This window comes from Ceratotherium simum, chromosome 12, assembly GCF_057802395.1.
Source record: "Ceratotherium simum simum isolate JZ-2026a chromosome 12, ASM5780239v1, whole genome shotgun sequence".
In the NCBI taxonomy this organism is placed as follows: domain Eukaryota; kingdom Metazoa; phylum Chordata; class Mammalia; order Perissodactyla; family Rhinocerotidae; genus Ceratotherium; species Ceratotherium simum.
The window spans coordinates 26,938,006-26,953,777 of NC_141911.1; the positions used below are offsets into that span (position 1 = coordinate 26,938,006).

General features: G+C 37.4%; 1 protein-coding gene across 6 annotated transcripts in view; it reads right to left on the reverse strand.

Annotated features, from left to right (window-relative positions):
• Positions 1–15,772, reverse strand: part of LOC147915802 (uncharacterized) — a 298,801-nt gene that overhangs the window by 243,000 nt on the left and 40,029 nt on the right. For 3 of the 6 annotated variants that reach the window (XR_015553790.1, XR_015553789.1, XM_087437473.1), the window contains exon 1: positions 9,575–9,685. The exons of 1 other annotated variant lie outside the window; for it this stretch is intronic. Coding sequence is in view for 1 of the 5 variants with exons in the window: in XM_087437473.1 (XP_087293599.1) it covers positions 9,575–9,684 (110 nt within the window). In the remaining 4 variants the exon portion in view is untranslated. Of the gene's footprint in view, positions 1–9,574; positions 9,687–15,772 lie in introns of those variants that run through there. 2 more of the 6 variants (XR_015553791.1, XR_015553792.1) reach the window with 1 other exon arrangement.

Consider the following 15,772-nt stretch of genomic DNA (forward strand, 5'->3'; position numbering starts at 1 on the left):
AAATCTTACCATGAGTATGGCTATCCGCTGAGTCTTGTGAGTCCTTCTTGTGAATGACTGAACCTAGGTGGTCTTGGGGACCTCTGACCACTTGGATGATAAAAAAAGGATCCCTGGATAATCTGCCTAGTCATGGTGGATAGCTAGACATATTCTATTAATAAGCCAGATTTTCTTATGTTTAAAACATTTCCATGTAGAATAACCTTTTGGAAAATATATCAACATTCATGAGCTTTTTAAAAAAGTGGCAGTGGGAGAAATCCATGTAAAGAGAGGGATACAGTCTGCCGTATGATTTATAGATCTTAGTCCAATAGGACACTCTTCCCATTTCCTATTGACTAAGATGGCACCACTGGGAAGATTCACATCAACATTAAAAATGTGTTTGTGTAAATCTCACCAAGCCTGGCTAGGGATTACATGAAAGCCTCTGTATGAATCTCGAAATAGCTGTGCCAACTTGCACTTCACACACAGGATGCTAAAAGTAAGCATCCTTACTTAAGCACTTGGATAAACACAATCTCTCATACATATCAAACATTTCTTCCAAGCACCTGTTTTTGACCGTCTCTCCTCTTATCTCCAGCATGAACTTCACGGTCAGATACGTTTTTTGAAAAATAGGAAGAACAAAATACATTTCAAAATATACAGGATTGCAGAAACAAATGAATTTTTTCCTTATGGTTAGTCAATTAAAATAATTGTGGAGTAAAAGGGAAAAAATATACCAATCCTGGTTACTTGATATGGAGAGTAATATAAAGAAAAACTGACCTACACAATTACCTCATGTCTGTCCCCAAATTTCAGGGAGATGACAAATATATCCAAGAATAAATCCAAAACTGTGTTGGAAAAACAAGGGAAGGTGTTATCAGCAGATGAAAATAAACAGAAACCTACATGCCAACACAGGGAAAGGAAGGGGCTTATGGAGATGCTCTCTGATGATCTTGGAAAATACTTGGGTGAGTGGTGCCCACAATCCCCATGCACGCTGTCCACACTCGCTGCCCCGTGGTAGATAAGCTCATAGGGCTGAATTTTCCAATCCAGCTTTAACAGCAATGAAACAAGCATTCTGTTCCCTATTTAATTATTTTATATTTTTCTCCATATGGAACTCATAGAACAATCACACAGAGACTCTCTCCCCGTTTTACACAACGCCTACCACAGTGTCACACTCAACAGAGAAGTTTAGTAAATGCCAAATGATTGAAAAAAAGAACTTTAATTTTTTTGTCAACCCTTCAAAAATGGTCACAACTTAAATTTTATGTGGATGACTTCTCAATATACATATGTAGTCAGATCACGGCTTACAAAAGATTTTTCTAAATTATTTCAAACACATGATTAGCTAACAAAAAATATCACTCTAAAAAATAAAGTAATTTTCTTAATAGCAAAGCATGGTGAATATTAATGGTACAATTACAATCATGTTTTCCATATAATTCTAATGAAAATAGTTTTACATATGATAAAATTTCAAAGAACCACAAACTCTTAGCAAAGGAAAATATATTTCTTCCTTCCTTTCTCTCTCTCCCTTTTTCTGTCTTTCTTTTCGTTCTTCCTTTCTTTCTCTCTTTTAGTAAGTCATCCAACAAATATTTTAGCATCTTCCATAGGGGGAGTCCTGTTCTAGGCACTGGAAAAAGTCATTAAAAAAAGACAGATAATATCTCTGCTCCAGGGGGGCTTACATTCTTGAGAACAGTGTTTTAATTAGGATTAGGTCTGGCCATGAGTGACAAAAAACTAAAAATTTGGGAGCTGGTCCCGTGGCACAGTGGCTAAGTTCAGTGCGTTCTGCTTCGGTGGCCCAGGTTTGTGAGTTTGGATCCCGGGTACAGGCCTACACTGCCCGTCAGCCATGCTGTGACAGCGACCCACATACAAAATAGAAGAAGATGGGCAACAGATGTTAGCTCAGGGCCAATCTTCCTCAGTAGCAAAAAAAAAAAAAGAAAGAAAAAACTAAAAATTTGAAAGAAAACTTATAAAATGTGTTTGTACTCTGTGGGGGATCAGAATTGGCCACCCCAAAATGTGTCTCTTTGCCTTGCCTTGACTATTTTTAAGAACAAAGTACTCTAAAAGAAACTTTGACCTTCCCCCGACTGCCTAAAAGAATTTAATGTACCATAAATAACTCTGGGTATCAGTAGACTGTGAGGGTCCTTGCTAAGCCAATTCTTACCTACCAAACATTTGCTCTTCTATTTCCGTGTGAATTGCCATCCTCCCCTTTGAAGTCCCAAACCACTACCCCCAACATCCTCCTTTGTCTTTAGCTGAAGATTATATTTAAGGTGGCAGCTTTGGCCATTCTGGCTCAGTTACTCAGCTTTCCTGGGTTTCTCCCAGGTATACGTGTTATAAAACTTCATTTAATTTTCTCCTGTTATTCTGTCTCATGTCAATTTAATTTGTAGACCAGCCAGAAAGATCTAGGATGGGTAGAGGAATTCTCTTCCTCCCCTAGGACTCCAAGACATGTTATGGGGGCTCAGTGGTTATCAGGCTGATTTACCAAGTATGGGTGTATAGGTTCTGCACTGCACAATTCTAAAGAGGTCATTCATATGAGAAACACTGTAGATTTTTGTTAACAATTTTACACAAATGGAAGCAAACTGTTTAAATGAGGACTACTTTTTTTCTATTTCACACTAAGGCACCATCTAGGGTAGTGAAGAAATCTCAACACCCTCATCTTGCAGCTTTCACTTTGCGGTACTTAGTGCAGATCCACAATTCAGCCCACAGGTGAGAATAGGACATACTTCCTCCCTTTAAGGGTACTTTCTAAACATTCTACTTCTATTCATATGTCATTATCAGAACTTAGAGACATAGCCACATCCAACTGTAAAAGAGACTGAAAATGTGCTTTGTTCTGGGTTACCATATATCTAGTCAAGATCAGAAGGTTTTCTGGTTCCTGTTAAAATGCTAACTAGAATAGCTGCTACTCTCTCCCCAAAAGTAAACTGTGGAGAAACTATTCATTTACTTATACATGGTAAATAATCAAGGTTTTAAAATTGCATTTGATACTGTACACTTGGAGAGATCTTTATTTCTCAGTATTGTCTATAGAATCTTGCACAATACAATGCAAAAAATAAGAACTTAATAAATATTTGATGAAAGATTGAGCAAATCCACTTTATACTATGCTGTGATAGGAAGAAAGAGAAAAATTGCTCTGCCTGATTATTCTCCATATGCTTGAAGACTGACATCAAGTTACCTCTCAAACTTATCTTCTGAACCAACTATCTGCATTCATTTATCTTTCTTTATTGATTCAGGTACAGAAACCTTAATTCTCTTCTAAGCATTACTGTAGACTCTTTCCACCTTGACCAAATAAACAAATTTGATAAACCTAAAATGCAATTACTCCGTAACATAAATTACCAGATTCCATCACTGTCTCCAACAGACTGAATAATCTGTAGGCATTTTTCAGCAATGAAGACCTGTGGATGGAGGTTGTTTTACCAGAGTTCTGAAGAGCATATGTGTTTAATGAAGATTTTTGCTAAATTCTTCCTTAGAATTTATTTGCTTTCATTTAATCATGTCCTAAAACAAAGTGTCTTTTCCTGATCAGAGCTTTTAGTGCTTTCTCTGAGTTTCCCATAACAAGCTGGTAGGCAGGTTTCAAACCCCCTGAGAAACCTACAGCTACACATTTCTATTTCCCTTTCTTCTTTCACTGCACTTGACTGTCGAATTCCATCTTTCTGATAACTCTTCTCTTAGCACTTGGCTAATAGCTAATTTAGCAAAACGTAACTCTGTGAAGGGAATTAAGGGATGAGGAAAGCTAGTTAGCCCCTTGAGTTTGCTGCAGTCCTCAACCATAAGGGCTACATTTTCTTGAAAAAAAGACTATTCTACAGAGTGACAGGATAAAGCCCAGGAGTCCTTTTTTTTGTTTAAAATAAGCAAATTTTAAAGAGACTTTTGGTACCGATAAAACACACCTTTAATTTGAAAAGCCCTTTTAGCCTACGTTCTTGCATTTGTTATTCATTCACTCATTTATTTATTTTTCTTTATGTGGAAAACACTGTGGGCTGCCTGCCCAATATTTTTTCCCCTTTTCTTTATTACTATGAGAACCTCACTTTTTTTTTCAGGGAAGGAAGGACAATATACCCAGCTAAGAAAAATGCTTTCTCTTCAGATTCTTTTTCAGCTAGAGGTGGCCACAGGACCCATCAAATTCTAACTATTGAGATATGGATAAAAATTTCTGAGTGGGACCTCAGGAAAATCTTTTTAATGGGAATAGATTTTTTTTCACCTTCTAAACTCTTTGTCATATTTAGGATTATAGGTAATATTTGTTGAATTGTGGAGCACTTCATCTAGGTATAAATTATATATTATCTAGCAGATAACCCTTATAATTTGAAGTATGGCTTTGTTGCCACTGTTTAGTTTCAGTATATATGCAGTTTATATCCAATTTGAGGTTGTTTTTCTTCTTTGAGAGAGATTTTCTTTTTGGTCACAAACTACTAGACAATAGTAAGCTATTTTCTAGTTGCTCTGTATTTCACTGTATTTATTTATTTTTTCTTTTCACCTTTTGACTTTCTTCATCCATTTCTCCCACCCCACCACCCCTCGCTTCTGGCAACCGTCAATCTCTTCTCTGCACCTATGAGCCTGGTTTTTTTGTTTGTTTGTTTTGTTTTTTTAGATTCCAAATATAAGAGAAGAAAAGAAAAAGAAAAAAAATTTTAAGATTCCATATATATATTAAAAAAAATTCATTCATTTATTTTTGAAATTATAACTGTGTGCCAGGCATTCTTCTAGGCCCTTGGGATATAATGATGAACAAGAGGCCCTTGCCGTCATGGAAGTTAAATGAAATTTCCAATCATTCTTAGCCTAGTTATTTTTTATAATGTGAAATACTACTGATGAATAAATGAAAAGCAATAGGATATATTGGAGTATATAAGGCAGCCATTTGGTTTAAAAATAATTCAGCCTGACCTTGTTTTTCCAGAAAGGCTTGACATGGCCTGTTGAGCAGGCATTGTACATCTGTTTTAAACATTTACAATGTCCCAAAGCCAAGAATGATGCCCTTAAAGACAGGGATGTTGCCTTCCTCCATATCAGCATTTCTTTAAAGATAAGCATTTGTTCCCGGAAACCTACGACCATGACTGACCTGCTGTGCTCACCTTGTGACACTGACCTGCTGTGCCAACAAAGCACCTTGTGACTGTGGTAAGAGATATTCTTGTCATATGTGACGTATATTCTTTGTTCCAAGATGGTATATAACCACTCTGTACACCTCACTTCCTCGGAGAGCTTCCTTCCTTGGTAGAAAAGTTTTCCTGGGTTATAGTCCTCAAAGCTGGCTCATATAATAAACTCACCCCAATTTTGATTTATAGATTGATTATGGATTATTTGCATCAACACTACTTCAGTTTAAGAAAGAATATATGCTTTGGTGTGTAAACTTTGTTAGCTGAGTTTGAATACCTGATCTGAAATACAAATATATACATCGTCAAAGATGATTTTTTCTTTCCTCTGGGTCACCCCTGGCTTTAGCTAAAATAATGTATATAAAGCCAAAAATATGAAACTTCCAATAGAAGTGTAAACAGAATCTTAATTTATCACTTATTTTTCCTACACTTGTAGAAAATGACACTGAAATAGTGAGAATGAGTTCACAAGTCACACACACACACACACAAACATACACACTTAGCATATTCTCATATCTTCAGAGTTTCCCATTTTATTAGGTATTCAACCATGTCATGTTAAATGCATAGTCTGAAATATAAATACATAGATTGAACTAATTATTTATGTTCATGTGAAACATTATATCACATTATGATAGCTAGTAGACTGCTTAAGGGAATTCTGTCAAATCTCATCAGTGTGTGTGTTGAAACATAGATAAGAAAAGTAGTATTGAATAGAGTTAGCATTTCAGTCCATACAGTGAAATTATCCAAAAACAAATAAAAATGTAGCTAAGGCTACACAAACTATGAATACTTAAAGCATCACTTGCAACATTTCTTCTTATGTCCCTTGCATTTACAAGGAAAGGTACTTGCTGTTATAAACTCTCATTTACAAAGTAGCCTTTTGAACTGTGGTTACTTGCTTTTCTTATTAACTGTAAGAAATATTATTCACATATTTAAACTGAATTTCTTTTAAAATTTCACTACCAATAAGTTTAAATAGATACTTGACTTCATCAAATAAAATCTCTTATCCCACTTTCCAAATTGTAGAGCATCATACTGTTCAACTCCAGAGCAAATAGCATCAATTTACACATATTATTTTCTATCTGCTTTCATTGCTTTCTGCTCACCTATTGCATCAGCAACTCGTTCTAACTGGTTGCTTTTAGACAATGGTTTTTCTTCTCAATTAGTCTTCATGAAAACAATTCAATATATCAAGACTGGAAATTCAAAGATTTAAAAAACAATAGTGTTGTAACAAAGAAATGAGTTTATAATGGACAGTCTGAAACCAGATTGCCTGGGTTGAATCCCAGCTCCTCTGTTTAAAAGCAAGTTTCTCGAGGTCTGCATGGTTCTGTTTTCTCATCCACAAAAACAAGAATGATGAAAGTATATACTTCAAAATGAAATTATGAGGATTAAATGAGTTAATATTTTTCAAGTACTTAGGATACTACCTGGCATTAAAAAAGTGCTTATGTATGTTAATAAATTAAATTGAATTAAATAAGTAAATAAATAAAACTGTAGAATTACATTTAATTGCCTTACTTCCACCTTAAATACACATAGATGCACACACAAAGTCAGAGAAGTGTTTTACAGAAAGAAAAAAAACAAGTACTTTACTAACACTCGTTATTTCTTAAATATCAGTTAGGTAGATAGCAGTGTTTCTCAAACTGCGTACCACAGATAAAGGGTGGTCCATAGAACTCTACCAAGCAAGTGGTACACAAACTGTTGGCTAGAAGAAAAAGTTTTATTGATATTTTATCAACAAGTTTTACTAACATTAATTTAACAGAGTTAAAGTGAAAGACTCATTACATATTCTATTATGTTCTTAAAATCTGTTTTAGTTGTACATTTATTACTAAAAATACAGAAGTCAGTTTATCTTTCTCAGCCAATATTGAGTCCCCATAATGGTGCTTGTCTTGATTAATACATTGTCATATTACTTGCATATTATTGCATGTTTTCAAATATGCATTTTCTGTTGTTATTATTGAGTTGCAATATATAATTTGTAAATTGATCAGTGCCTCAAAAGCACTGCACTGAAGCATAAAGAGAGCTATAAAAGTGACCTCATAAATACTATAATATAAAATAATGACATAAATGTAAATAGTAATCAGCATTCCAGTGAAAATATACAAAACGAATATAAATGGACCAGACAAGTGAATCTATGTGATGATGTCTCACAAGCAGTAGGAAAAAGACAGATCTTTCATCCAGGACTAGGGCAAAGCAATACTTTTCATTAAAAAGTTGGTTATTTGGTAACTAAAGACAGAAAAGTGACCCAAATTATGAAAGCATCATTCAACGTTGAACATCTCAGACAAAAACAAGCACAAATCACATAATTGCTGAGAGACTGTAAAAGCAAGGACAAAATTAATGGCAACGATTAAAGTCAGAAAGAAAACAAAGTGAGTTATTAGCAAAACTCCTTCACTGAATGACAGTATTGTATGGCACATGATGACAAAAGCATGTAATTTGAAAGAGCAAGTACTATTCCCTGTGCATGTCAAAGGAGTTGGATGAAGCCACTGATGTTGGATAAAGTTGGATACAACTCTATTCACTTAGAGTTGGATAAAGCCACTGGTGGGCAGAGCTTGAACCATCTCTTCACATATGTGGGAGGAATTTATGAGAAAAATTGCCAGCTTTATTTTATGTTACTGAAAAGTCATGATACATAGAAGAGATTTTTTTTTGCTTTAGTTAATGATTTCTTTGTGCACCAAAATGTAGACTAGAAAAAGATAAAATATGTTGTGATCAGCACCAACAGAGTAGTGGCAATAAAGAATGTACCCACTCAAATTAAAAGATTTGTTCCTTAATGCCAATTACCACACTCCATTAATCATAGATAACAGTTGGTGTTGCCTCCTAATCTTGATTCAACCTTGAAGAAAATTGTGAAAAATGTGAATGTAATTATACTGTGCCCCTGAGCATAAGTATTTTGAGGCTGCCCAATAAAAAATAAAAAATAGGCAGTAATATGAAGTCCTGCTTTTTCCTGCAAGAATGTGTTGGTCCTTAAGAGAAAAGGTGAGCATACAGGTTAGGGAATGAGGAGTTAAAATGGTTCTTCACGTGGCAGCCCCTGCATAACAACATCTCTGTCAATGATGGACTCCATTTATGATGGTGATTCCATAAGATTATAATGGAGCCAAAAAATTCCTATCATCTAGTGACGTTGTAGAGTCATAATGTCATACATAGTGCAAAGCATTACTCACGAGTTTGTGGTGATGCTGGTGCACTACCAGTCATGTAAAAGTATAGCACATACAATTATTCATGGTACATAATTCTTGATAATGATAATATAGGACTATGTTACTGGTTCATGTATTTACTATACTATACTTTTTTATCATTATTTATTGTTATTATCATTTATATCATTTATCATTTATATCATTATCATTTACATCATCATCATTTATATCATTATTATGATTTATCATTATCATATTTATCATTATTATTATTAGTCTACTCTTTCTAGTTGTAAAAAAGGTTTACTATAAAACAGTATGCTTTGTTACACCAGCAGCAGCCTCATACATCTCATGTTTACCGCATCTCTTGATGGCATCATTTTCTCTTGTGCTTAACTTAATCTCATGTTGTTTGGTTCATCATGGCCTCTAAGTGTATAAAATCCACTGGTAGTGTTGCCAGTAAGAGGCCACCTCAAGTGACTGACCTGGAAACTAAATTAAAAGTGATTAAGGAGAGAGGAGTCAAGATGGCAGCGTAGGCAGACTCTGAACTCACCTCCTCCCGTGGACGCAGCCAATTTACAACTACTCGCGGAAAAATTACCCCTGAGACAGAACTGAAAACTGGATGAGATGAACTCATGCAACAACGGACAATCCTAACTGAGGTGGAAGAGGCAGAGACTCCCTTCTGGAGAGGAAAAACGCCGCCTTCACAAGCCGCCAGCTTCACGGCCGCCGGGAGCAGCTCACAGGTACGCAGCCTCCCTGGAGGCGCGGGGCCCTGAGCCGGGGAGCGCCCCCGCTGTGGGCATATTGTGGACCCAGCACAATCGAGACCAGCGGCATAATATCTGAGTGTGTCTGCTACTAAAACACTGGGGAGCACCCCCAGAAAACCCGGTTCACAAAGAAACTAAAACTGGCTCTTAAAGGGCCCGTGCGCAAACTCACCCGTTTCAGGAAGCACCCTAAAATCACCAGAAAGAAAGGTGCACAGTGCTTTGGTGACAAGAGACTCACCTAATAGGCCCTGAGTGCATCTCGGTGAGGGGTGAGACCTCTCCAGGGACTGGGACATTGGCGGCGGCCATTGTTGTGGCCTGGTGTGGGCGTGCTGACACAGACACCATTGGAGTTCTCCCTGAGGCCTGCTAGCCCAGGGTCTGCCCCACCCGCTAGAGCACCGATTTAATCCAGCTCAGCCAGGGCAGGCAGCCCATCCTAGAGACTGGCCCCACCCAACAACAAGCCCTCAGGCAACTTGTGGGCCTGCATAGATTGGTGACTGGATTCTCTGCAGCCTGGCAACTAAGCCGACTTGAGCAGGGCAGGGTGTGCACAAGGAGCGGGTGGAGAGTGTGGTGTGGTGGCAGAGTGTGTGGGGCTCCCGCCGTGGAGAGACTGGGTCCGCTTGGGGAGATCGGGGCACTCACACGGGGCAGGACTGTGTTGACTGTGTGTGTGGACCTGTGGGCGGCAGGGCTTCTGAGCCGCAGAAGACTTGTACTTCTCAAAGACCCACATAGGAGGTTTGCTCCACCTTCCAAAATCTGAAACGATTGGGTGCTCCTGTGCCTGAGGCCAGCCCCACCCAGCTGCAATCCTCAGAGAGCTGACAAGAGACCTAATAGGCTAGAGGCTTACAGCAATTGTAAGGCCCTGAGCCTAACAACCTGCCACGGTGGGGGCCTACTCACTTAAAAGAAATACTGCAACACAAATGTGGTATTAGAACTTGCAGCCAACTGTGCTGGGGATCCCCACACCTGATAAAGAGACTGAAGGGCCCACACCAACTACAAGCAGCTGAGCATTACAAAAGCTGGCCAGGAGCATAACTCAGCCTCCCTGGGCGCCTACAGGGAGAGCAAACAGGCCACAGCAGAAGGATACACGTAGCCCACATAGGGGTCACCCCTGGAACATTGAGAACTCAGGGAAGCACACTGGAAGCCTCCTAAGCCATCACTTACATAAGGTCACCTATCCAAGAGCAGGAGACGTAGCTGACCTACCTAATACGTAGACACAAGCACAGGGAAAGAGGCAAAATGAGGAGGCAAAAGAATACATTACAAGTAAGGGAACAGGACAAAACCCCAGAAAAGGAACTAAGTGAAACAGAAATGAGCAACCTACCAGACAGAGAGTTCAAACTACGAGTGTTAAGGATGCTCACTGATCTGGGGAGAAGAATAGATGAACTCAGTGAGAATGTCAACAAAGAAATGGAAGATATAAAAAAGAACCAATCAGAAATGAAGAATACAATACTGGAAATGAAAAATTCATTAGAGGGACTCAAAAGCACAGTAGAGGATACAGAAGAACGGATCTGTTAGCTGGACAAAAGACTAGAAGAAATTAGCCGAGGTGAACAGGTAAAAGAGAAAAGAATTAAAAAGACTGAGGACAGTCTACGGGACCTCTGGGACAACATCAAGCGCACTAACATCCGTGTTATAGGTGTCCCGGAAGGAGAAGAGCAAGACAAGGGGTCAGAGAATCTATTTCAAGAAATAATAGATGAAAACTTCCCTAACCTAAGGAAGGAAACAAACATCCAGGTACAGGAAGCACAGAGAGCCCCAAACAAGATAAACCCAAAGAGGCCCACACCAAGACACGTCATAATCAAAATGTCCAGAATTAAAGATAAAGAGAGAATCCTAAAAGCCGCAAGAGAATGTCAAGTTACGTACAAAGGAAACCCCATAAGGCTATCAGCTGACTTCTCAGCAGAAACCTTACAGGCTAGAAGAGAATGGCATGATATATTTAAAGTATTAAAAGGAAAAAACTTACAGCCAAGAATACTCTACCCAGCAAGGTTATCATTCAAAATGGAAGGAGAGATTAAAATTTTCCCAGATAAGCAAAAATTAAAGGAGTTTGTCACCAAGAAACCAGTGCTACAAGAAATGTTAAAGGGACTGATTTAAGGAGAAAAGAAAAGACCACAAATAGGAAAAATTATCTATTTCCATGATTAGAATGTAACGGATACAAATGCACAACAAAGAGGTTAGATATGATATCAAAAACATGAGGGAGGAGGGGAGTTAAAGAGTACAGCTTTCAGACAGAGGTCAAACTAAAGTGACCATCAATTCTGTATAGAAGAAGAAAGGAACAGAGAAGGACTACTAAAACACTGAGAAAAAAAAAAAAGTTAAAAAATGGCAGTAAGTACATACTTATCAATAGCTACTTTAAACATCAATAGACTAAATGCTCCAATTAAAAGGCATAGGGTGGCTGACTGGATAAAAAAACAAGACCCATATATATGCTGCATACAAGAGACACACTTCACACCTAAAGACACTCACAAACTGAAAGTGAAGGGATGGAAAAAGATACTCCACGCAAATGGCAATGAAAAGAAAGCTGGGGTAGCAGTACTCATATCAGACAAAATAGACTTTAAAACAAAAACTGTAAAAAGAGACAAAGAAGGGCATTACATAATGATCAAGGGAACAATCCAACAAGATGATATAACACTTGTAAATATCTACGCACCCAATGTAGGTGCACCTAAATATATAAAGCAATTATTAACAGACATAGAAACAGAAATAGAGAGTAACACAATAATAGTAGGGGACTTTAACACTCCACTTACACCAACGGATAGATCATCCAAACAGAAGATCAATAAGGAAACATTGGCCTTAAACGACACACTACAACAGATGGACCTAGTAGATATATACAGAGCATTCCATCCAAAAACCGAAGAATACACGTTCTTTTCAAAGGCACAGGGAACATTCTCCAGGATTGATCACATATTAGGCCACAAAACAAGTCTCCATAAATTTAAGAAGATTGAAATAATACCAAGCATCTTTTCTGACCACAACGGTATGAAACTAGAAATCAACTATAGGAAGAAAATCAAAAAGCCACAAATACGTGGAGATTAAACAAAATGCTACTGAACAACGACTGGGTTAACGAAGAAATCAAAGAAGAAATCAAAAAATGCCTGGAGACAAATGAAAATGAAGATACGACATGCCAGAATTTATGGGACACAGCAAAAGCAGTTCTAAGAGGGAAGTTTATAGCGATACAGGCCTATCTCAACAAACAAGAAAAATCTCAAATAAACAATCTAACAATGAACCTGAAGGAACTGTAAAAGGAAGAACAAACAAAGCCTAAAATCAGTAGAAGATGGGAAATAATAAAAATCAGAGCAGAAATAAATGAAATAGAGACCAAAAAAACAATAGAAAAAATTAATAAAACCAAGAGCTGGTTCTTTGAAAAGATCAACAAAATTGACAAACCTTTAGCTAGACTCACCAAGAAAAAAAGAGAGAAGGCTCAAATAAGTAAAATCAGAAATGAAAGAGGAGAGGTTACAACAGACAACTCAGAAATACAAAAGATTATAAGAGAATACTATGAAAAGCTATATGCCAACCAATTCGACAATCTGAAAGAAATGGATAAATTCTTAGAATCATACAACCTTCCAAAACTGTATCAAGAAGAAGTAGAGAATTTGAATAGACCAATCACCAGTAAGGAGATCGAAACAGTAATCAAAAGCCTCCCCAAAAATAAAAGTCCAGGACCAGATGGCTTCCCTGGGGAATTCTACCAAACATTCAAAGACTTAATACCTATCCTTCTCAAACTCTTCCAAAAAATTGAGGAGAGGGGGAAGCTCCCTAACTCATTCTACGAAACTGACATTACCCTGATACCAAAACCAGACAAGGACAACACAAAAAAAGAAAATTACAGGCCAATATCACTGATGAACATCGATGCAAAAATCCTCAATAAAATACTAGCAAATCGCATACAACAATACATTAAAAAGATTATACACCATGATCAAGTGGGATTTATTCCAGGGATGCAGGGATGGTTTAACATTCGCAAATCAATCAACGTAATACACCACATTAATAAAATGAAGAATAAAAATCACATGATCATCTCAATAGATGCAGAGAAAGCATTTGACAAGATACAGCATCCATTTATGATAAAAACTCTGAATAAAATGGGTATAGAAGGAAAGTACCTCAACATAATAAGACCATATATGAGAAACCCACAGCTAATATCATCCTCAATGGTGAAAAACTGAAAGCCATCACTCTAAGAACAGGAACCAGACAAGGATGCCCACTGTCACCACTCCTATTTAACATAGTACTGGAAGTCCTAGCCAGAGCAATCAGGCAAGAGAAAGAAATAAAAGGGATCCAAATTGGAAAGGAAGAAGTGAAACTGTCACTATTTGCAGATGACATGATTTTATATATAGAAAACCCCAAAGAATCCACCAGAAAACTTTTAGAAGTAATAAACGAATATGGTAAAGTTGCAGGATACAAAATCAACGTACAAAAATCAGTTGCATTTCTGTACACTAACAACGAAGTAGCAGAAAGAGAAATTAAGAATACCATCCCATTTACAATTGCAACAAAAAGAATAAAATACCTAGGAATAAACTTAACCAAAGAGGTGAAAGATCTGTACACCGAAAACTATAAAACATTTCTGAAAGAAATTGAAGAAGACACAAAGAAATGGAAAGATATTCCGTGCTCTTGGATTGGAAGAATTAACATAGTTAAGATGTCCATACTTCCTAAAGCCATCTATAGATTCAATGCAATCCCTATCAAAGTCCCAACAACATTTTTCACAGAAATAGAACAAAGAATCCTAAAATTTATATGGAACAACAAAAGACCTCGAATAGCTAAAGGAATCCTAAGAAAAAAGAACAAAGCTGGAGGTATCACACTCCCTGATTTCAAAATATACTACAAAGCTGTAGTAACCAAAACAGCATGGTACTGGCACAAAAACAGACACACCGATCAATGGAATAGAATTGAAAGCCCAGAAATAAACCCACACATCTATGGACAGCTAATCTTTGACAACGGAGCCAAGCACATACAATGGAGAAAAGAAAGTCTCTTCAACAAATGGTGTTGGGAAAACTGGATAGCCACATGCAAAAAAATGAAAGTAGACCCTTACCTTACACCATACACAAAAATTAACTCCTAATGGATTAAAGCCTTGAATGTAAGACCTGAAACTGTGAAACTTCTAGAAGAAAACATAGGCAGTACGCTCTTCGACATCAGTCTTAGCAACATCTTCTCAAACACCACGTCTGACCGGGCAAGAGAAACAATAGAAAAAATAAACAAATTGGACTACATCAAACTAAAAATCTTCTGCACAGCAAAGGAAACCATCAACAAAACGAAAAGACAACCTAACAATTGGGAGAAGATATTTGCAAACCATACTTCTGATAAGGGCTTAATCTCCAAAATATATAAAGAACTCATGCATCTTACCAACAAAAAAACTACCAACCCAATTAAAAAATGGGCAAAGGACCTGAACAGACATGTCTCCAAAGAAGATATACAGATGGCCAACAGACACATGAAAAGATGTTCAAAATCACTAACTATCAGGGAAATGCAAATCAAAACTACAATGAGATATCACCTGACGCCCGTCAGAATGGCTATAATTAACAACACAGGAAACAACATGTGTTGGAGAGGATGTGGAGAAAAGGGAACTCTCATACACTGCTGGTGGGAGTGCAAACTGGTGCAGCCACTATGGAAAACAGTATGGAGATTCCTCAAAAAATCAAGGATAGAACTACCATATGATCCAGCCATCCCTCTGCTGGGTATTTACCCAAAGAACTTGAAAACACCAATTTGTAAAGGTACATGCACCCATGTGTTCATTGCAGCGTTATTCACAATAGCCAAGACTTGGAAGCAACCTAAGTGCCCATCAAGGGACGAATGGATAAAGAAGATGTGGTATATATACACAATGGAATACTACTCAGCCATAAGAAACGATGAAATCCAGCCATTTGTGACATCATGGATGGACATTGAGGGTATAATGCAAAGTGAAATAAGTCAGAGGGAGAAGGCCAAATACCGCATGATTTCCTTCATTAAGTAGTAGATAATAACAACAATAAACAAACACATAGGGACAGAGATTGGATTGGTGGTTACCAGAGGGGAAGGGGGGAGGGAGGAGGGTGAAAGGGATAATTCGGTACATGTGTGTGGTGATGGGTTGTAATTAGTATTTTGGTGGTGAACATGATGTAATCTATGCACAAATAGAAGTACAATGATGTACACCTGAAATTTTTACAATGTTATAAACCAATGTTAC